Source organism: Phaethon aethereus (assembly GCF_964289735.1).
Source record: "Phaethon aethereus genome assembly, chromosome: 4".
Classification (NCBI taxonomy): Eukaryota; Metazoa; Chordata; class Aves; order Phaethontiformes; family Phaethontidae; genus Phaethon; species Phaethon aethereus.
In genome coordinates, this window is record NC_138578.1 from 14,238,595 (window position 1) to 14,262,414 (window position 23,820).

The 23,820-nt window shown below is 41.7% G+C and overlaps 1 protein-coding gene across 1 annotated transcript in view; it reads right to left on the reverse strand.

Moving 5' to 3' along the window:
* Positions 1-21,459, reverse strand: part of TBC1D9 (TBC1 domain family member 9) — a gene marked incomplete at both ends in the record, with an annotated part of 54,643 nt that extends 33,184 nt beyond the window's left edge. The window contains 3 exons of the mRNA XM_081999423.1: positions 51-169; positions 6,879-6,989; positions 21,333-21,459. Coding sequence (XP_081855549.1) covers positions 51-169; positions 6,879-6,989; positions 21,333-21,459 — 357 coding nt within the window. The remainder of the gene's footprint in view (positions 1-50; positions 170-6,878; positions 6,990-21,332) is intronic.
* Positions 21,460-23,820: the final 2,361 nt, after the last annotated feature.

Here is a 23,820-nt window from a genome sequence, read left to right on the forward strand (position 1 = left end):
CCACAGTCACATTTATCATTAACAACATTTATAATAATATACTTAACTACCTGTATTTTTCCTCTGACAAATGTATTTATGTCATTCTCATTTTCAAAGATTGAAAGAGTTTGCAACAAATTCTGTTCAAGCCATTCCCAGTGTTCAGTGATTTCCTTCCTTGAGCAACCTGTATATAAAAAAAAACACCCCACAACTCAAAAGTCACAAAATAAATAATTCACCAATGTCAATGTCCTCTAGATCATAAACAAAAGACTCATAAAATTTGCTGGTAACTGGAGATGCAATATTGCATGAGATGCTGTGTCCCTGGAAATTCCAAAATTTTCTCCCATAGTCTTTAATTTCATAATAAATAGGTAGCAATCTTCAAGATTATTCTTTGAGAAGCACAAGCTACTTATGTCAGTATCCTGAACAAAAACCCTCTACATTTAGAATTCTAACCACAATAACAACAGCTGCCCAACATCATATTTAAGAGTTACCAAAGGTATTGCCTGCATCTGATAGGAACTGCCAAAAACCCCAACAGTGGTATATTCTACCACTGGTTCCCAATTCTTCACCATTATATGCAACTAAAAATCATGAATGATAATGATAAAATTTCAAGAGTAAAAGCTGAAAAGGATAATTTTCCTGGCAAGTCTATTACAATGTCTTTTTCTCAAAAGAATAGTGCTGAGAGACCTCTAAGAAAGCTGTATCTTTTTAGGGGAAGAGGGTTGTCAGAGGTGGTTTACTGAAATGATTAAAGAATAAACTAAACGTCGATGACTCTAGTTTGCTTAGGAGACCAAAATGGGTCAGGTAAAGTATCTTTGATGCTGAGGAATCAGCATACATGTAGTCTGTAAAGTAGTACAGAACAGAGATGAAAAAGTTTCTTGTATGAACTAGAGTTTATGTATGCAAATTTCTACTTCTATTTTATTTGAGATGGATTGTAATAAATAACACTTCCATTTTGACCTCCTGTTCTCAACATCTTGCAGAATAAATTTGTTGGTGATCTTCAGGATCTCTCTGTGCCCACCCTGAAGGAAGAATAAATTCAAGCACTCACAAAAAAATGTTCCTCCAAAAAAGAATGCTGGGGCAATTATGTCAAAACCAGGACTTCTAAGTAAGTATTTTCAGAAAAAAAAAATTACATGTTCATATAGGAACATCAGTACCTGAAGCTTGATTAAAAGTATCTCAATCCAGGTAGGAAATAGCATCAATACTACATCATCTTTTTGTTCAAAATCACAGACTTGGCCCATTTTACTCAGAACTAGCAAGTAAATGTACCTGCCTGCTAACTAATGCCTACAGAACCCAACAAAGTGAAGGGGCTCATGTGAAGCAACCATTGGAAAGAGGTTAAATTACAACAAGCTGTCTGGGTGTAAATGTTTCCATGGTTTGTAGAAGAACTCAATGCAACCATCTTGAATACATACCAAACAATCATTTTTCTTGTTGTTCAGCAATAAACGATGGGGAAAAATATTCTTTCTGCAGTATACAGTCAGAGCTTTACACAACTCTAATGAAAGCAACAGAACACAACATTCTGTGCAACTTCCAGGGGAATTTCACAATGCTAGTTGTAGCATGGGTACGTAAATCATGTTGCAGGATAGCCTGCATATGGAACCAATATTTCAGAGCCACAAGTGATCGCCACTGCTGATTTTCTTTAGAACTACTGGATGCAACCAAACCTTTCTTGAACTCAGGAGGTGGTCTGGAAACTAGTTTATTTCTTTTTGGCTTTTACACTGCTGTAAAAACCAATGATGAAATATGTGAGCTATGTATATAAAGCCTGACTGTCATCAGAAAAATCACTCATCTCTTGAAGAGCAGTGCCAAGCAATGCAAACACACTATCATGACAAATTCTTTCTTAAAGCCATCTATTTCTTGCTTGTGGTTCATTAATTATTTTTCATCACTTCTTATGAAACAGCTTTGGTTGATTATTCTCAGCCTGTAATAATCCATCTCATTGTCTCCATTGCTTTTTGTCTCCACTATCTTATTGTTTACTCTCCCAGTCTCACCTACAGCAGATCATGCAATCAGGCCAAAACCCACATCCCAGTTCTCATTAATTTATCATCACAGCTTAGATCTTTCTCTTTGCTTGGCTGAATCAGAATTAAAAAACACTTTCGCTGCGATGTTTTACACTACAGATCTATTTTAACCCTGCTACTGGCAAGTCTTTGCCTGTCTTAGTGTATGAGAAGCACTCACCATTTTGCCATCACTGACCTTTTAGGTAAATTAAGCAATATCTCTAACTTTCTGGGAAAGAGAAAAAAATGGCATTTAACCATTAAACCACCGCACTTTGGAATACATAGCCCCCAAGACTGGCAGGAAATTAAAGGGAAAATAGCTACGATGCATAGCATAGGCTACTAATCACTCCTTCCCCTCCTCTAAATGGTGTGCTTAGCTTATGGTGTGCTCCATGGCTGAAATGATGTAATGCTGGCCAGCATCCCCAGTAGATTGAGCTATTTTCCTCAGTCTTCAGGGAGGAAACTGGTAAGCATGTTAAACAGAAGTTGGAAGGCTAAAGGAGGTCTAGACCAGAAGAGCCAGATGGAAGAAGGATGCACGGTGCTGGAGCAAGGATGAGAAGGGGCAATTGCCTGGCAGGTGCAGTGGAGTAACAACATGAGCAACACGGGAACATCTCTGGGTGTCAGGGTTAGTTTTCTAGCATCTGGGTTGGTTTGTCTAAGGTAAGAGGTCCAGAGGGAATGTGACCGAGTTCAGGACTGAGAAGAAAATTAACAAGTCATATAAACATGCTTTCAAACACACTCGGAAGTATAGTTTCAGTCAGTGACTGAGGAATAGGAACGGCTTAACCTGAGACAGGTGATGAGGCTCTCATGTCCAGTCTTCTCTCCCAAGCAGATACTTACCCGAGATGCTTATTAGTCAGCCTGAACTGCTACCTTAACAGAATGCACTGCAGGAGAACCTGTAACACTTCAGGGAGCCTAAAACTGTTCTTGCAAGTAACAGCAGGTTCAGGAGCGGACTGGCAAAACCTCAGTTTGCACAGAGAGGGAGGAAGAAATAGTAACGGCTGGTAAACACAACAGCACTCTAACTAAAACTTGTAGCTTTGTTAACCAAAGCACATGGGCTTTTCTGAAAACCTTTTCCAAGGCATATAATAAAATTTCAAGATTGACACTTTAAAATAATCCATAATTCATTTTTTTCACATGTGAAATACAGATTTAGAAACTTCTATAGAAATGCCTCTAAATACTGTTAACATAAAAAAAACCCTACAGCAATGATTGGTTCTATACCCGAAAAACACACAAAGCCATAGTAAGAATGACTGATTTTATAGGTGGAGATCTATAAGAAATTGTTCATTTCCAAACAGAGTTTACATATACCACCCCCTAAATTAAACACTAGCAGACTGGGGTGGGGCGACACACTGACATGGGACACAGAAGGGCTATTAAAATATGCAAAACTGATAATGTACAACATTTTGGACTTCTAGACCATTATGACATTAATATGCTTAAAACTGTTCTTGAAAAGTTACATCTTTCCAGTATAGCTCAATAGACAGATCTCTAATGCGTGGCATGTTCAACACAACACTGCACTGGAGAGAGTGCTGATAACAGGCCTCCTTTACAGAGGTATAAAGCCTCAAATCTAACCAGGCAGCATTCTCATACAACCTAGATCAGTTGAGTTAATACCCCCAAAAATCTACATCCAAAATTAATTATAAAAAAATCTGGGGTCCAATCATAACTTAAAACAGTCGTTTTAGAGCAAACAAAACCCCTTGGATTATTTTTTACCCTCAGAATAGTCTTGTACAGAACAAGACCAAATGTCATGCAGCATGAATGAACCAGGAAACAATCACATTTGTTCCAGTCACTCTGTATAGCTACTTGCTGAAAAATGGAGAACATTGCTTTATAAAAGTCAGAGGAGAATATGACAAATTTCTATAAAAATAAGAGGTTACAAGTACCAAATAACCAGCAGTCTACCCCTAGGGAACAGGGAGTGTCAGCTGTACAATGCAGGACAAATCAGAGTTGCACAGCTAAATGCAGCCAAATCCCTTAGTCACCTGTATAATGGTAACAAGCCTTGATCAGTTCAGAAGAAATTGCTTTAGTTGCAAGTTCATAAAATAACCACAGTGCAGACCCTTAGGCAACACTGGGCTGCTCAGCTTCAAGGTTGCTTAGAGAAATAACTTGCTCTCTGTAAAATTTCACCTCCTTCTAAGAGCCACGCTACTCCCCTCAGGGGACAAGACTAAGCTAGTACAGTCTTATAATTTAATAAAAATAACTAAGCCAATCAGCCAGCTAGATATTAGGAGACTAAAAATTCAAGAAACACTCCACAAAATGGAAACACAGATATATACATTAACTACTTTGTTAGCAATTTCAGTTGGGGTTAAGATTCATAACTGAAAGCTAGCTTAAATGTAAACAGAGTACTGTATTTCCACATAAAAACTGCAATATCTGTTACAGAAAAGAAACAAAACTATCACAGTTCAGCAGCAGCATAAATTTCTACATGTATATGTGCTTATTCTGGGGCCATAACTCATCTGCCTTCAATTTTGTGCCCCTGGTTATCTGAGGATACACATTGGAGATACAACATTATAGTAATTTTCTATAGGTCTCATGCGAAAACCCTGCAAATGCACTTAGAGAACAGCCACATAGCCTATTTCCAAAGTCTTAAAAATTAATTTCTGAATATGTGCACAGTACATGTGTCTTTGAGGAAACACTATTTTCTTGAGAGCTTTGCGATATGTTATTTTCTTTGGAAGGGAGTCTGCAAACGGCAAGAAAATTTGTGCTCTCAGTTGCTCTCCTTCAAGTTTATGGAACAGAAATGCTTACTAATTGCTGTGCACTAACATTTGGGTGAAGAAAAGAAGGGATTGTATGTGCACTTCCAACTACCTCTGCTAGTGCACAAATAGTGTAAATAAATATACTGGCAAGTACTTTACCCTTCTTTGTCATGATTGAAAACTATGGAAAGCTGACATGCAAGGTCCCATTGCTTATGGTCACAGCAGAGTAGCTGACAGTCCAAAGCAAGCAGTTAAATGAAGATTTGGAAATGAACTTCATAATATTCAACAATTTCATTGATATCTGTTTTTCCTATTAGCTGTCACTAAAGGCAAGTTATGTTACATGAATTTCAAAATATTCAGTGAGCTGGGAAAAATGGCTGTTTAAATCAATGCCTTCTTCAGGTCTACCACCAAAAGTAGCAAGAAATACTTGTGCTGAGATGAGCTATTCAAAAATTTCCTACTGGATTCAGAACATGACACAGCTCCAGTATCACCTTTGTCAGATGCACAAGTCATATGCTCAGAAGAATAGAGCCTGCTTTGAACCGCTTAAATTACTAGATCTATGGCAAACCTTCACCCATTCCTCCCCTCCCCAAGAGAGAGGATTTCTCTGGAAGAAAAGTCATCCAACTAATCTAAATGTCAAATTTTGTTGGGAGAACGGGCACAGATGAGAGGGCACTGTAAGGCAAGAAGTCTACAGCTTCACTAACTAGTATTTTTGAATGTCAGGCAGCGTTGGAGGTGCTGGAAGTTACCAGTCTGTTAAAGAGATGACAGGCATGTGTACACTTCTCATTTGTCTTCTTTCTCAATTTTCTTTCAAATGAACAGAGTTCTGGGTGCTGCCTAAAACAGCGTTTGAAACTTTAGAGCTAGAGGAGTTGCATTCAAAAGTTTCCATTTGCTAAGACTGAAAAGCAGTATTTTCAAACTGAGCATGTCACCTTACAAGCTTGGCCAAAGCTAAATAACCTCAACCTTCTGCATTCAGCTTCAGACACCATTTTCAGAGCTGACAAACAGAACAAGAGACTAACTACATATTGCTTTACGCTACTTGCAATAGGTACCTGACCCTAGAAATAAGCATTTAGTATTTACAGGGTCTGGTGTATGCAAAAATCCTACTTAATGTACCGAAATATCAACTTCATTGATTTCACCAACTACTATAATGACAGAAGAAACAGTCTTACAGTTAGATTTGACAAAGTTTGGGCCTTAAAGACCCAAACTCTTAAGAGTTGTTGCATCTATGTAAGAACATACACTTCTGTATTTAGCACTAACCTAGCTATCATCTTGCTGACTTTTTAAGTACATGACATTTAGAAGGTGAACACACTGTCTGAAATAAACATCCAAGAGGTGGGCATCCCTGGGATCTAGATGGTATTTATGCTGGAGCTCGCTATCCAGGAAATGCTGTACCAATATTCAGTACTCAGGAGAGAGCTGGGCTTGAACTATCTTTCCAGTTTCCATTTCAAGGGAAGCCAGGTGCCCTGTCTGGGTAATTTGAGGGGGCTGTAACCCAGGTACTCCTCCTACCATACTCTTGAGAGATAACCCATCACCCAGGAATGCTGCACTTTAAAAGTGCTGTAGGAGTGAGCCATAGGCACAGACAAGAACATGCAAGGAGAAGGGATGGATACTAGACTGCTTGTCTGGGAACATATTTGGGACATGAAGGGCAGGAAAGAACAGAGGCTTCTGCCCCTGTTCCAGGGCCATTTTTGGTTTTACTCTGTCGTTGTGCATAACACATACACACATGCTGGCATTCAAGGTCTGAATATTAGATGCTCTGCAGCTTCTTAATTTAACCTCTAGAGCAGGTTTTCATCCTGACCCATTTATTTGTCCCGAAATGACTGTGCTCAGCAGGCATGATGCTCTATTAGTTATGTGGCACAGTATCCAGAAAGAATAAAAACCCACATGTCAGTATGTTTGTCCTTACCACAGGCAATAGTCCAATAGACCAAGGAGTCTGGTGCTTGGTAGAGGATTCGATACGGTGCCACTCTGGCACTGGAGTCCAACACGACATCGAGAGTACCCACAAGGAGACCTATGGAATAGGAAATTCTTATGAATACACAGTGATGGATCACCCAAGATCCCACAGGAGGGGGGTCTGAAGCCCGCCCGCCCCCCCCCTCCATTTCACTCTCCACAGCAAAATGCAGACCTATGTATTCATCCCCACACTCATTGCCTCATGTTGTAAAGAGGGAAGTGACTACTCAACATGGAAAAATCTTCAGTTTGAACAAGACTTCCACTTTTAAACATACATCGATTCTAGCATAAAGGCAGACAAATTGAAGCAAAGCAGAAGGTAGCTGTTTTATAAAACCTTGTTTAATAGTTACTTAGTTCTTTCCTGTGTTTCATATACTCTTAGAGCCCTGGGGGGAAAAAAAAACCAAACACCAAACAACAAAACACCCCACCAAAACACCAACAAAACGCCCTAGACAATACACCCTAAAAGGGTTCTAAACTCAAATGCCAACTAGGAAAAACTAAGACTTCCAGCAAAAATAATTATGCTACTTAATGGTCTGATTCTTTAGGGTAGAAAGGATCAAAATGCCTAACAGTCAAGCTGTTTTTCAGCTGAAAGGATACTGAAGACAGACAAAGCTATACTGTTTCCCCAAAGTAGCTTTGAAAATTCTTTGCTGCCGAGGGGGCCATCAACAGCTGCATACCAAATGCTACCAATAATTTCTAACTATATTTCCACAAATTCTAGATCATATTTTAATAAGATATTACACACAAAACTCTAACCCCTCAAACACTCTCCCATAAGATGCTCTATCTATTTTTAAAAAAATGTGTAAATTTTTTACCTCCACAAAGAATTATCATCTCCCCTGCAAAGATGTCAGATTTAAATTCTCTTGTTGAAGTTCTCAGGAAATTCACATATTGAAAATAGATTGATAAAGTTTCAAGGATCCCCCCCCCGCCCCGAAAATATTTATTTGAGCAGTTATTAGCTGTTTTTTTAAACAGCTGAAAAACTGCATGCACAAAAAAATTTCTAAAACATTCCTGTTAAAATGCTCTTCTTGTTTCGAGTGGCCGTTTCCATCTGTTACTATCATAGTTTTATTAATTCCCCATTCTGCACTGCCATAACTGGCAAAGACGACTGCTTTCCTCGCTGCTCTTCTTTCAGATTTGCTTTATGTATCAGAAATACACAAAAGCACTATGCATTTTCCATCTTAGTAGACCTCTTAAATCTGAACTGAAACTGATATTTGGAAATACCCCAGCTATCAGTGGTTTTGTATTCCCCATTCTACGCTTTTTATTTGTATTTTGTTTTATGCAGATCTTCACAGACCAGATCAAATGTAAGCTCTTCCTGCCCAATGCATTAATATCCACCACTTTTTAATCCAAGAATTCTGAAATATACGAGAAACAAGTCTGGACACAGCATCAGGTCAGTCATTAGCAAGCAGCGTTAGAGAGCTGTCTGCTGATTATAGGATATGAACACAAAATATTAATGTAAAATATCCCACTGCTCATTAGTCTAACTAGCTTTAGTTGTTCCTGTCGCCATCTTAAATGATCATCTCTCATGCATTTTGATTACTGGTGGTGTATGCTGACAACCCGTCTCTGATCAATCCTCCCACCAGCCCTCCTAGATACTTTCAAACTCAGCAGACTGAAGTAGGTTATAATGTTCTTTTTAAACATTTTTTCTGTTACATATACTCTCCATTCTAGCTTCACGAAACCAGTATGGCCCTGGTCCAGAAAGCACATGTGTGCACATTTCACTTCAACCATGGGCAAAGGTCCTCAAACGCTTAAAGCTGCTAGTGAGCTCAGGAGTATTGCTCAACTGGAGTGCAGACCACGCCAGACACTCCACTGCATTAATCTTCTGGGTTTGCTGCAAACATGTAGCAGGGCTTAGGATAAAGATTCTTCATGCTTTGCATCTTCATATGCCTACTGAGAGTACTAAAAATGCAACGGGCATGACGTAATAGCTAAATGAAGTTGGATGCTGGCCAAATGTAGCCTTCTCTGAGGTACAGATACGCTGTTTAAATTCCTGTAAACTTTAAAAATACACTTGTTTCTTTCCTCCTGCTGTATTTCCAAACCTGTTGGTGTGCGGGTGGTCCTACCAACCAATTCCGCCACTAGTTCCAGGGGAGCGCTGCAGCTGTAGAACAGCTGGGATACACGGCTAAGGTCAGAGTGCCGGAACAAACCCACTGACTTGTAGGGCAACATCAAGGTAAGAGGAGCTTCCCGTCTTACCTCTTTCTCCCTGAGCTACTGGAGACAGGAGGAGGAGAGGAAAATCCCCCTGCCCCACCAAACAGAAATAATGTAAGAGAGCAGTGTATTCAAGAAATGTGGAGAGTACAAAAAAAAACACCCCACCCCCACCCCCAAAAAAACCCCACCCAAAAACCCACAAAAAAACCAACCTAGCCAGCACTGAAACAACAGATGAGAGGTAAGGAAAAGAAAAGAAAGAATACTTTCCACTGCTGCAGTATGTAGGCATTCCCTTGTGCCCTTTCAGTCATGGAAGCAGGTTGTAGAAATATCCATGCAGTGAGGTTAAAGGAAGAAAATTCACAGAACTCCAGAAGACCGCATGGAAATTCAAAGTCTAACATACCAAGGTAATTGCAACAGGCAGTTTATCAGTAAAATTTTACTTATATCATGAAATAGCTGTTTTGATGGATGATACATGTGATATTTAAAAAGAAAATTATGTGTTCTTATATACAGTAAAGACAATTAATATTTACTCTTGCAATCCCTGATTGCTGTCCTTGAGGAGTTGTTCCATTTTGCATTGGTTTGGGGGTGTGGTTTTTTTACTGCAGACGTGATGCAACCAGAATGAAATCACAGCAGTTCAAACTGATAATCTTTCTGAGGAATTTCTACACGAGTGATCATAATAAAATAAAAGAATAACAATTTACTTTAATATTGTTAATTAATTTTTCAAATAGCAAGTACCTTTTGCGACATGACTAAGAACTAAGTAACCAAAAGTTTCTATAGAAACAGAACAGGCAACACAGAATCGTATTCCTTAAATTAGACTGGTTCTTGGGCAAGAGCCAGTGAATTATCCAGACATCAAATCAGGTGACTACACTGCAAATTTTTTTCCATTATTTCATCAGGTTTCTGACTACACAGTAAAATAAGGGGAGGAATTCCCAATGTAAGAACACTAAATCTGCAAGCCCGTGTTCAAGCGAGCAGTTTTCATGAGCAAAGGGTTTAAAGCACATGTTAAATTCTGTGGGATTAGCGTCTGGCTGCCAACAGCCCTGATCCTGAAGGCACTCAAGCACAAGCAACAAGTTCCTTACACCAAGGAACGGTCCGGTCCCATCAGACACACACGCCAAATGTCCAGCGCAATGATCCCTATACATGGGAGCAGGAGGGGAAAAGGGAAGGATAACGCCTTCATTTTGTTTGATACAGCTGTTTGAATAAAGTCAGCTGCTTCTTTCACAAACTTGTATTCTAAAGCAAAGGTCCAGAAAATGGTTCAATATTCTTTCTTTTCTGTAAAATATAGGTATTAGCAGAGGAAAAGCAGCTGAATGTAATATCTGAAACCAGAGAATACAAAGCCACAACTGGTTAGGGGTCCTGGGCAATTGCTCCTGCATCATGATACTGGAAAAACATACCATGCACTAGAGGGTATTACTGGAAAGGGGTTCAGTTACCTGATGCAATTTATGCTGAAGGAGGAAATCGTACTACATTTTACTTATCCGATCACTGTGTCTCACATTTAGTTGTAAGCTGGAGGGGAAGCCTATAACCGTTGCACAAAGTATACAGATTAGCAGTCCGTATTCATGCATTAAATTATGATGTACTGTACTTGTACCCTTACCCTAGCAACCAGTTTGCAAACTGGTTTTTGCTAGAAGGGATTATGACCACATGAAGCCTGACCTCCTGCATAACACAGATGCCCTTTAAGTCAAATGACTTCTATCTGACCAAAGGATATTTTCCAGAAAGGTAGGTCATCTTGATTTGAAAACTAAGCCAATTGATTCGGCCAGTTAAGACTTCTTCCAAGCACCACGACACTCTCTACTCTTTGGGGACCAGCATTCCAGACAGCTTACAGTCCAGACTGACTGCAAATTGCCCACAAATGGTAATGAAATCAAGGGATGACCTGCAGTAGAATCAGCTTGGTCCATTGTAAGCTACCATCTCTGAAAACACACACACACTTTATAGTATATGCACTCAAATACCTGTAGTAAGTCACAATGTTTTCAGCTGTTTGGATATCTGTGGCACAGATCTTTGCCACAGGAATATTTCTCCCTCATTCTTTCCTTTCTTTTAAAATATAACTAGTGATTATTTTTTTATCTTTCATAAGAATTTGCAAGTTTCTTTGCAAAACAGCGATAAGTGGTGTTTTTGAAGGAAAAGCAAGTTTATGCACCTTACACATGAACAATCTTTTTTTATTACAAAAGGATTTTCTTACTGACAAACTGTAACCCTCTTTCACAAAAAGTCATGCTCTGATTTAAATAAAACACACACAAAGGTCAAGTAGCCTTTATCACCTTTCTACAGTCCCCCTGACAGCTATCTTATGATTATGTTTGTGACCCTGTGGTGGTTTTACCTATTAAAATACACAGGATTCTCAAACTAAATTGGATTACATATTCAAGAGTGAACACCTGGATTATATATTACCTCTAGGGCAACTTATTGAAACACCAAAGCCAATTTATTTACTGTTTATGAATGATAATAAATAATGACACTTCAGACCTTGAAAATCACCAGTAGCCATGGCTTTGTTGCACAGCAAACACTATCAAAAACTCGGGGCAATATCAGAGCGTGACACTTCCCGTCCAGCTTTAACCACGCAGCCCTCAGACTTGAGGTATTTTCGGCACACACCAGTGACCTGTGATACATCCATTTTTCAGTGTCACAGGTAACTTGCATCAAACCTTGCCTAGAGCTGGAAGGAGGTCACTCTGCAGTTGGTGCCACTGTCGTGCCCGATACAGTCACCCAGGGACACCTTCCCCTCCTCCATTTTGCCAGCCATGTGTTCTTCACCTGGCTTCTGAGAGCCGAGTCCTGCCCTATCCTTACCCCAGCTCTAAACTAATATAACCTACAGCCTGACAGCTTCTCAAGACACCTTCTGTTAAGAGATTTTTATCTTAAAAAATGCCTAAAAACCAGCATACATCTTTTTAGAACATAGAGCAAATACAGAAGTATATCCTCCAAGAGTTGAGATTTAATACAGGTCAGACTGTGACTCTTGGAGTCATGCTCATGAGTTATCACTCAACTAGTCCCATGGATGTCAGCAGCCTATTTGTGTATGAGGTCGACACTGCAACTAGGAAAACTTGCAATGTCACGTATGTCATTAGAAAGATTTTTTCAAAACAGGCATCATGACATTCCAACACCAAATGAAACACGTAACACTTAAACGGTTCCCAATGTTTAAAATGTGATGATGAACCCTTCTCCTTCCACTAAAGTAAGATGGACACATAATGAGCTCCAGTCATAAACCTGAAACATCCAAGGGACCTATTTGGATTGTAGATGCCAGCTGATTTCTGAGAAAGCCTCAATCAGTAGGGTCGACTTAAGTCATATTTGCACTCTGAGCATTCAGTTTTATATTGATCTCATGGACAATGAATAACCTCTTCCTAAAGTTTAAGTGTTACTACCTGGACTGTAAAAACAATAACTCATAATAACACATAGCTAAAGGGTACAGTACAAACTATTGTTTTTCCTCGTAACTATGATGAATCATTACTCTTACATCCGTTCTCAAGGCAGTCCATGTGTTTACGTGATTAGCTCTCTCATTTGTTATTACAGAATGAGGTCATCCAATTATTTGTCTGTCAAAAGTCAACCTAAAGCAACAATCGGAACTCCATGGGTAATAATACTATGGACAAATCCTTTTAAAGGGCAGGGTCAATTCTATTTGATTTAATTTCATGAGCTAGCCTAAATGAATAATAAATATTATGTACCACTCAAAAATAATTACAATGTTAAACTTCCAATCCTGGCAACAGCAGCCACAAAAGTATGAAAATAACCTCTTCATTGTGAACACCACCCTTGGAATTTTGTAACATGTTATACAATTTTGTTTTATAGGTGTTCATTCCTATAAATGAAAGCAAAATAACCTCTAAACACTTATTTGATAACTGTCTTCCCGCGTGGGTTGCATTGGCTTATATGGACATGTAATGCAGCATCAAGAAAAACAAATTCTTCCTCTGAAATTGAGGTCTAAGATTTGTTAAGTCTTCCCCAATGCCTGCCTTTGTCGCTCCGCCTTTTTGCCAGCACAGTTTTCTAGAGCCCCGATTTGCCCAGCCACTCTTTCCTTTGCAGACGAGTTTTCAGATACATCCAGGGAAACTGACTTTGAGGAAGTACTGACACTCCACTGGCATTCAGCAAGACAAGCAGCAAAAACAGTACTTGTTTTTTCTGCCTTCAGGCTGATGAATCCAAATGAGCGATGATTGAAAACCTAACCACTAATCTTTAGAAGAAAGCTCAGGAAGGGCCAGTGTGATGATCTGACTTGACTACTGCAGGATAAAGCAGTAACAAAGGACAGAGCTTTCATCCTGCCTTTGAGTGATTGATTCAATTGTGATTGAATTAGATTATCTTCCAAATATCTTAATTTAAAAGTGATCAGCAATTGAACGTCTACCACAGTGCTTGTCAAGGTGTCCAAAGAACTCATGACCATCCCTGTAAAAATCTGCATCTTAACTCGAACCTAAACCCAATTGGGTTTAGACTTTCAGCTTCTAGAACTTTTTGTAACTTTGTCTGCTAAGCTGAAGGGCCCTAATCATTCTAAGATATAACCACATTTGTCAGTGTTATTTAAGCAACATTTAAAATATTTTAGGGTTGTAAAGCTTTGCTGTTTTTCTCTTCAACAGAGAAGAAACCAGAATGTGCATTACAATCTATATCTATCGCTACATACAGATACATACACATACAGCAAAAGAATTGCCTTTACTTCCACTGAGGCCCAGTTTGCCCATGATGAAATGTCCAGACGCAGAAACTCACACAATCTTCATGAAAAGCCATTTTAAACAGTCTGAATCACTGCCAGGCATATGCCCTGGCTAAAGCAACTCCACAATCTCATTTCAGATTATTTCCAAACAATAAGTTCCCAGAAACAAACCCACTAGACTTGACCCGAAACAAAAACCTAGAAGTAGGAAAAGGCTGAGTAGAGAGGTGAGCACTGTGACAGGACAAGCTAGAGAGTTATGGGTACGTGAAGGCTTACAACACAGAGGAAATTGATATTTGGACAAAACCCCAAACAAATAATCTCACACACCTAAAGAAAATTAATTTTATACTACATGTCAATCACACCAAACTATACGAAATTATGGAGAAACAGTAAGTAGAATACAGATGGAGTTAAGAAATGCCTTCAAGGTATGACATAAGCATTTACCTCTAAGTTTGTTAAAAAAACCAACCACCACCACTTAGGAAAATCACGATCAAGTACCATTGACCCAAACAGCAGGGAAGTCACTGAATTTCACTCAAAACTAATCCTTTAAGTATCCCATTCTTTCAGAGTAGCATAATCAAGTTAAACAGATTTCATGCAAGAGCAAAATTTAAATCAACTATATCTGAATCTTACATTGGTGCAGATGAACTACACAAGATTAAAGAACCAATCAAGTATGAGCAACCGAAGAGGAAAAAAAGGCAACCAAAAAAAGCCAAACAAAAGCCAACAACCACGACTGCTAAACTAAGAAAAACAATTGTAAACTGATTTTAGCCAACAAAATCAATGGTACAAATTGAGAACTGAAGCGTGTGCAGTAAATTCAGCTTGAACTAAGGAACAGTGCTGAAGCACAGCATAGTCAAATACAAGCTAAATCTGAAGACAAGCAACAGTTTCAGGAAAAAAAAATTATTCAGATACCAACTGTTCTAACTGAATACCTGCAGATAGATCAGATTTCAATAAGCTATCAGAGAAGGCACTTTACCAGGGAAAGGAATGATACTGGACAGAAAAACCCAAGGACGCTGACTAATAAAATACTGGAAAACGCAGAGGGGAAGCACAAGACAGGACTGTGAAGAACAAACCAAAAACACGTTAAGAACTTACTAGCTGAAGTCAGGACTGTTGCTGTAGTAGGAACTCATACACCCCAGTTTCCATCTGGAAACTTCAGAACAGTGATTCAGAAACTTCAGAACAAAGAAAAGGAAAGAACAATCAGAAATCAGGCCTAGAAAATACATGCAACCTTTCTTTTGAAAAGAAAACAAATGGAAAGATTTTGAAGGAGTTGTCTAGAAGCTAAGTCCACCTCAGCACCGGATTTAAAGGCAAAATGCAAATGGAGATTACTGAATATCAACACTGATCAGACATCAGTAGTATGATCAGCGATCAAAGAGCTAAAGAAAAGCCAGAGTTCAGTCAAACGCTTACAGCCCTTTATACACCTTGTATCATCATACTTTAGCAAAGTCAGCGGCAGCAACAACTCCTATCTGTTACAGGAAAAAGCCACACACAGTGTGATACCATGAAGGATAAAAAAAAAGTAGAGGTTGCAAATCTTAGAGAAGAACAGAGAAAGCTGAATGGTTTCTGCCTATACCAAATATTTACATGCACAATTATATAAGAATACGTATGTTTTAATTAACTTTCCAAAGCATTTGAGAATATATACCAGTGCCAGTGTGGCACTAGAAAGTAATACCAAAAATCCCATAAGCAATAAAAACTCTGGTATAATGCAGAAAATTACTAAGAGACCTAAACATTTATTGCTTACTATATTGTGATCCCGTGTGACATTTCCAACAGGGTTTCATACAACCAGAGATCTCAGGAGAAAAAGCAGGCCACCTTGAATTCCGGGTCAAGCAATAACATTATGTCAGAAGGCAAAACTGGCAAATGACAGCTCAGCTTAGAGGCCTTGATGGGTCATGCTACTCAAAGTGTAAAAGATGAAGTAACATCAAGGAAAGCCTTTGACCAAAAAGCATTACAGTACAGAAAGCAGAGCTACACTAAGCAACAATCCCAGGCACTGTATCTGCACAAACACTGCACTGCCTGTAAGAAAAGGAGATCAAAAGAAGCATTAAGCAGGAAATGAGACACCTTCCAACTAAGCACCCGTGAAAGCATCTGAGAATTCAACAGAAAGACTCGTGTCTCAACTGTACCAAGTCTGACATGCAAAATCCTAACTGCTTGAGTCAACAAGGACATAAAGTGTCAAGTTTGTTAAAGCATGTACCATCTTTTCAGCAGTCAGATGGTATACTGGCCAAAAGCTTTCCTAAATCTTAAGTATAAACAGGTTTTCAGAGCAACCTTTTCCTCAACCCTCCGAACTAAGAGGCTGAGAGCAAGATAGAATCATATCTCCTAAAATTTGAGCTACTAATTGCGTTGTCCAGCAAGCCTGCAGAAAAGCGTTCCAAGTTAGAACACTGTCAGAGTACTAAAAATTATATTAGATTTGACATTGAAGGCTTGCATCAGCCAGCTGAGCTCAGAACCTCTCCTTTCTGCCTTTCCAATGTGGAAATTACATGATAACCCCTTCTGGAAAAATATCTGGAGAAAAAGATAGGATTTCACTAACTGTTTTTATCACCAGTAGTCAGCAAATTTCCATCTGCCCTCTTCTGCTTAAGTATTTGAATCATCTTTGGCAACATCTCATGGACTTACAAACTCGTACTGAATCTCTCACACATGCACTGTTCCAGCTGTAAGCATAAACACCCTATCTGCAAAATAATTCACACCTAAAATCAGTTCTTGCAAACTAAGAACAATTTATTTGCCTTGGGATTCAAAGAGATCTTACAATAACATTTTAAACAACATTACTTAGAAATTCATCTCCACTTCCCACACAAACATACACACGCAAAGGGAGCACAGCAGTCACAGGCTTATCGTACCACACCTTCCATCTCTCTTCCTGTAAGCTCTGTGAACATGTTGCTCTGCCCTCAACTATCCGTAGCACTAATTCCTTGCAATATTGTTTGCAAATAAAAGAGTTTGGCAAGCGTTACCACGGTACTGAAGAAAGCACTTACAGACATTTGTTAACCTATTTGTTGCATCAGAATGCAAGATATACTTAACACCAAAACATGCGCCTCTTAGTTATTTATAAACTTTATGACACGTGCAAGATCCTTACATCCACAGAAGTAATATGGTCATACAGGGCACGGTGCCCAAATGATGGAAGAGATCTGGGTTCATGTCCCCCTCCAAACGCCTCTGCTCCAGCTGAGACAGGTTGCCACGTAGCACACTGGATCTCTCTGGAGAAGGCAGTATTTCATACAGGCCAAACTACCAGGCTGCCCAGGGAAGGCAGCTGATAAGCAGGAAGCAGAGTAGGTGCGAAAGAGAGAGGGTTTGGACTTGATGATCTTAAAGGTCTTTTCCAACCCTAGTAATTCTGAAAACATCCAGCACCTTTGAGAAAGCTAGTAGGAGGAAAGAAAAGACTTTTTCCCCTGTTGGTGAACAACAGGAAGATGAAGCTCTTGAGCAAGGGTCACACAGAAGTAAAATACAGGCATGGCATTATGTATGAGGCATTAAACAATTTAATTATGGAGAAAGCTCATCAACCATCAAATACTTTTAAAGCAGGAAAGTACATTTTTTGGTCTTATCCTGGAAGATTAATGCAGTGATGCAAGATAATGTGACTTTGCAGAACAGCAATGAAAATCCAATTTAAAATCCAATTTACAAGTCTTTCCCATTTTTCTTTTGTTAAAAAGGAAAACAAAACCCAAACAACCCTTCAATTAAGGCATGCTTACAAAGGAAAGTCGCATTGATGCGACTGGTACTGACATAGACACAACCATTTAAAAGAGTCCAGGCCTTAATTCAGTATAAAAATGGATCCACACTGCTTAGTAGAGAAGCCCTATCTCTCACGTAAATCTATTAATCAGATACATTTTGTTAGCAGAGATGACTTCTAGGGACTCACTAATTAGGCACTGCCCTAACACATAACAAGATCATCATGCTTCTAACTTCTTACAATCCAATCTTACAGTAAGTGCAGAAAATGTCTCCAATGTCCAAACAAGCATTTAAGTATGAGGGCTTTCTCTGTTCAACTAAGTTACCTAAATTGAGGCCAAGAGGAGAGAATCAGTGTAGAAAGGGATGATTTGTCACCCCTTCCCCCAAAGAGACTGGCACTCCTTTTCCTGGAGAACAGGTAACACGAGTACTGCTCTTCTGCTTCAACATAAAGCCACCAAGAATTACTTTCACTCACTCCCAAGGCTATGTAAACTACTTGGTTTTAGACTGAGACATGTTGAAAGACCTAAAAGATGTGGTGTTCTGGACTTTGCTCTGGTGATGGCAACCTCCATCCACAGAATGATAGTAAGTGATGGAAGACAGGTAACATGGACACCCTGGCAGCTGCTTCGGGGGTGATCATCAGCCTTCAGCCACATTTTTACAGCCACAGCATCCAGACACACTGCTGTCTGAAGAGGTCTGTCCCCAGCTTTACCCCCTCATTCCCATTCACCCACGGGAAAGCACACTATCTCTTCCTTCAGCCATGCCAACAAAACCGCATTACATTGCAGTCTCAACTGAAGTTCTTTGGAGTTTGACATGTTCACAGATGGAGAAAAGGGCATTACACAACCCTGATTGGTTTCACAGCAAACTGAGATTCAAGGGCAATGCCAAAGAATCAATGCTTCTAATTGTCCAACCACCTCTTAAGTTACAAAGCAAAGCCATCTCACGTCATCAAGCCCGTAGTCTCATCAATTTGAAAGTCAATTGTCATTCTATAATTTATGACAAATGACTTCAAGAGTCAATAATGAGGGAGTACAAGTCAGCAGAAGTTAGATCACAAAAAAAAAAGGTGACAGCTGTATTTATTATCCTCTCTTGCATATATAAATTCAGACCACTCCCACCACAGCGAAAATCTTGCGTACCCTATTTCTAGTCAACTTCAAGGACACATAATCTGGTTTCCCACAGAGCAACCAGGCCAAATTTTATACCACATTCATGGGTGGATAACTTTTTAGATTATATCTGAGGTCCCTCAATACCTTGCTTTGAGCCAGTCTTACCTACCAAGAACAACCCATTGTCTTCCTTCACCTGCCTCAGCCATCAATGGGCAGACCACAGCCATTACAACCACCAGTGTAAAATTCCAGTACTTCCATGAAAAACAAATAATCGTAAGTTCCACTTATGACTATGCCTACCAAGCTGAGAGTAGTCTGAACACTCTACATCCCTCCCTTTCTTAAGCCATGTGCTTAAAATGGCAAGGCCTGACACGTTCCTACACAGACCTCTAAATACCGCCAGCACTAATAACTTTCTGCATGATAGTAATGGGTGTTTGTTTAGTTACGGTTCTGGCAACATACTGAAAAAACTACAACTTTTTTCCAGCCCTTCCCCATACAAACCAACCCCCTAGAAATTGTTTAGCTACTTGTTGCTAATACCTCAGTGCCACAGCAGCTGCAATTCCAGGCAAAGCACAGACATTAATAAAAGCTACATGGAAAGCAGTTTTCAAAATATGCATATAACTCTTGCATTCTAAATCATATTCACTATACAGACTGCATTCACATACTAAATTAATGGATACAGTGCACAAAAGCTTAAATTCCACGGAGGAAAAATGCAGAAAAAGAGACGGGACTATTTCTGTATTCTGAACTCTCACCAAATGCCGCCGACCTTCACAAAAAAAAAAAAAGTGCACATTTATGAATCCTACTCCCACTCAAGGCCTAATCTTGAAAAGTGATCTCTCCATCTGTACAGCAGTATCATCAATGAGACTATTATACATACAACTGCAAGAAGGCTTAGATATACATGCACTGTGCAAACAGGTTGAAAAGAAAATCCAAAATTCTCAAAATGTTTCCCCAATAACTGAGAAATGTTTGGAAAATTGACTGGGTATCTGAAATGATCTCAAATTCAAAGATAACAAAGTCAGGAAGGTACAAGAATGCTTTGTCAGACGACTTACAGTAAGATAGAGGAAGAAATCTTGTTCAAGAGGTTGGGGGGTGGAGGTAAGCCGTGAAAGGAGAATCTGCAAAGAATTTCTGAGTAAATACAGCAGGGGTGAACTTTTGAGACAAGACAGGCATTTTAGGGATTTGCCTACACTGTCCATAATTCACAAGATTTTAAAAAAAAATTTTAAAACATTTACAGCCAATGTGAAGTGGCTGCTGGTCACTTTCCAGGCAAGAATGAAGTGGTTTATCAACATACAACACTGAAGAAGAGTGAAGATCTCAAGAGCCTACATGAAAACACACCTCACACTGGTGTGTTAGTTTAGACTGTAAATTGTTTACAAGTCCACAGAGCATTCAAAGGCTGAAGAAACATTTAATCTCATGGTAAATATGCACAAGACCTTGAACCAAACACAGATGTAGTCCGTATGTTTATTTTGATTAGAATGAAGAACCAGCTGCAATACAAGTGAGTAAGGAAGAAACCATAGCTTTTTAGAGAATGAGTTTGACCATTTTGTGCCAACTCAAGAAGGACCGGTGGTAACACCATCGGGTTCTGTATCTCCAATTTCACAGAAATGCATATATATTGCCCAAAAATGGTGAAAGGTCTCAACAAATGTATATGCACAGTATTTCCGATGTCTACGAAAGCGTCTCCAGTTGCCAGCGGTCAAAACCAAAGCCTTCAGGGACACACTTTACAAGGACATCCTGAAGAATACAGAGAAGCCGAAGCAAATCTCTTCTCATAGTACGCGTCTGTGAATTACAACTGGATCTTATTTTCAGCCACGTGTGTCAGGGGTGCAAAAATAAGACCCCCGAGAACCCGGGCGGGTCACGCCCCGATGTATGAAGGCATCGGGGACCGGCGACCAGCCGCACAAAGCTCCACAGCCCGTAAATCCCCAGGGAAACATCGGCGGGCCCCGCACAGCCAAACGCCTCAACACCAACAAGGCGCCCACGGGCCCCGCCGCCCCGTGCGAGGGAGGCCCGGGTCCCCTCCGGCCCTCCCCGGCAGCCCCGCGCGGCAACGCCTCGCCCCACGGCGGCTGCGCGGGTGCCGCTCCCCGAGGGCCGTTACGGGGACCCTCCGCCACCCCGGGGGAGCCGCTGAGGGAGACAGCGCGAAAGGCGGCCCGGCCCCGGCCTCCCCGCGACCCCCGGCCGCCGCCCTTACCCGCCAGTCCCCCGCCGCCGCCATCGCCTCCGTGCCCCTTCCTCCTCTGGAGGATGAAGTAGGGGTTGGCCCGCTCCGTCACCCACAGGGCGTTCGCCAGCAGCACCTCCTCAGGGTTCACCCACATGCTCCCAGCGCAGACAAAGGCCGGCCCGACCGGCCGGCCGCCTGCGAGGCGCGGTGATTCACGCACGCACCGTCCGCATCAGACGCCACCATACCCGGCTGCCGCGGCGGCGGACGGCGCAGCCCCGCGGGCACCAGCGGGCGCAGGGCGGAGGAGGGCCGGCAGCCGCATGCCCTCGCGGCTCCCGCCGCCTACCCGCCCACCGCCGGGCACGGAGGCGCGGCCACAGCGGCCAGGGGCGGCGGCCCCGGCAGCACCCGCCGCAGCGCCGCGGGCAGCAGTGACATCAGCGCCCGGCCCGGCCCCGCCGGCGGTGGCGCCCGGCCGCGCGCTCGCCTTCCCCGCACAAAGCCGGCGGCAGCCGCCGGGCACCCGCACGCCGCCGCTCGCTCGCTCGCTCTGCCTGGCGGGGGCGGGAACGCGCTCCGCGCGCCCCGCACCTGCGCGCACGGTGGGGCGGGGCCGCCGCGCGCCGAGGGGGCGGGGCGGGGCTGCGGCGTGCGCGCGGAGGCGGCCGTTTCCTCAGCGCGGCCGTCGCAACGGGCAGCCCGGGGGGGGGGGGGGGGGGGGGGCACGGCCGCCCTGCGTCGCCGTCCTTTCCCCGCATGCCTCGGGGCGCCGAGGGGGCTTCGCCCCTTCAGCGGCCGTGGCTGGCTGGCGGTCCGTCCCTGGCATTCATCTGCGGGGCCGCTGGGGAGGAGGTAGCTACGCCCTCTACCTAGCCGCCGGCCTTGGCAGGCTTGGCATTTTCACCCCGTGGCTCGGAGAAGTTTCCGACGTTGGGTGTTGAAAGGACGCGCTGGTTCCGGCCTCGACTTTGAAGGCAGCCGTCCACCAGAGGCGGTGGGACTGCCCTCCTGCCGCAGCCCCTTTTTGACGCACTCCTGCTCTGCCGTGCCCGGTGCCGCGTTGGAAGTTCACATCTGCTGCTGAAGACCCCGCTGTGCCTGCTGCCCGAGACTGGGGGGGGAATTTCTGAGGGCCTGAAAAGCCCTAAAATAGCCCGGTATATTTGGCAGGTATGCCAAGCCCACTTAGAGAGTATAGCACTATACATAGATAACTTGTATTTTGCACCCTCGCAGCTCTTGAACACTACTTTGATGTCCAAGTTTGACTCGCTGGCCTCCGTTTAGTGAGAAAACTGTTACTCTCTGATCGGATACTTATTTTTTATTCATTAAAGATGTTAAGAAGAGTAAATTAAACCCCAAAGAAAACACTAAACCTGTGTTCCAAGCACAAACGTTTCATACGCAGGCCCTAGCTTTAGAGTTCAGCCTTTCGTCACTTCATGCTGGCGTGGAGCTGGATAGCCAGCGCTCATCACGCGGAGATGGACACATGGTCATGGGAGAAATGAGTCTTCATCTGAGGTAGCGGTCACACGGCTGTTAGTGCGTAGGTAAAAAGTTCCAGAGGGGGAAGTGACCATCTGATGAACGCTTGAAAATTTGACAGTACTGCTCTCAGTCCCCCCACACCATGGGGAACATTTGTCATTGTTGCTAAGGCACTGCGATCTAAATGGGAATGCAGAAGAGCTTCTTCACCCTTTCTGAATTTATCATAGAATCAGATTATTTTAAATTTCAGTATTGTTGAAGTGACCTTGTCCTTTTAACTGGAAGATGTTGGGAGGGACCAGTATTTTTAAAGAACATCTCTGAACAAGCAAATTTCTTATAGCTTTGAGAAGAAATTTCAGGATTTTTTTTTTTTTAAACCAGCTCTAGTTAAAACCTTCATGCCAAGTAGCTCGAAAGTTAAGTTCTAGCCTTGGCTAAAAATAGTGGCAAAAATTCCTAGTAACTTCCTTTAGTAAAGGCAGGATGTCACACACACAAGGCTTGTCAATGCTCCCGTGTTCTCACAGGAGTACTGATGGCATTACATACAAGTGATGTCATCATTGCCAACAACCTGCAGTAGAACTACTAAAGCCACACCAACATTTTAGGAAAGAATAGTCAAATGATACTCTGTGGCAATCAGAGCTGATGATGAAGTTTATTTTCTTTGTGAACAGTGCAGCTGACCTCGAGAAGGAAAAGAGCATTATCAGAGGCTGGGAACTCCTCTTGCTTCCCCTTCCTAACTTGCTTTTCAGCAGAGGGCACAGGCAGTTACGCATGCAAAACTGTAAGCTCTGAAAGCAGCTGCCAGGCCTTATTACTGCCAGTTAGCCAGCTATTGATGTGAGTAGGGTGACATATATTAATGGCATGAAGAACACCAAAAGCAAAATTTCTAACATCCTTCCTATTTGTTTTCCATTAAGCATTCTAGAACATTTGAATAAAACTGGAAAGAAATAAAATGTCATCACTCAAGTAATGCTTTGAGGTGCTCAAGCGTGTC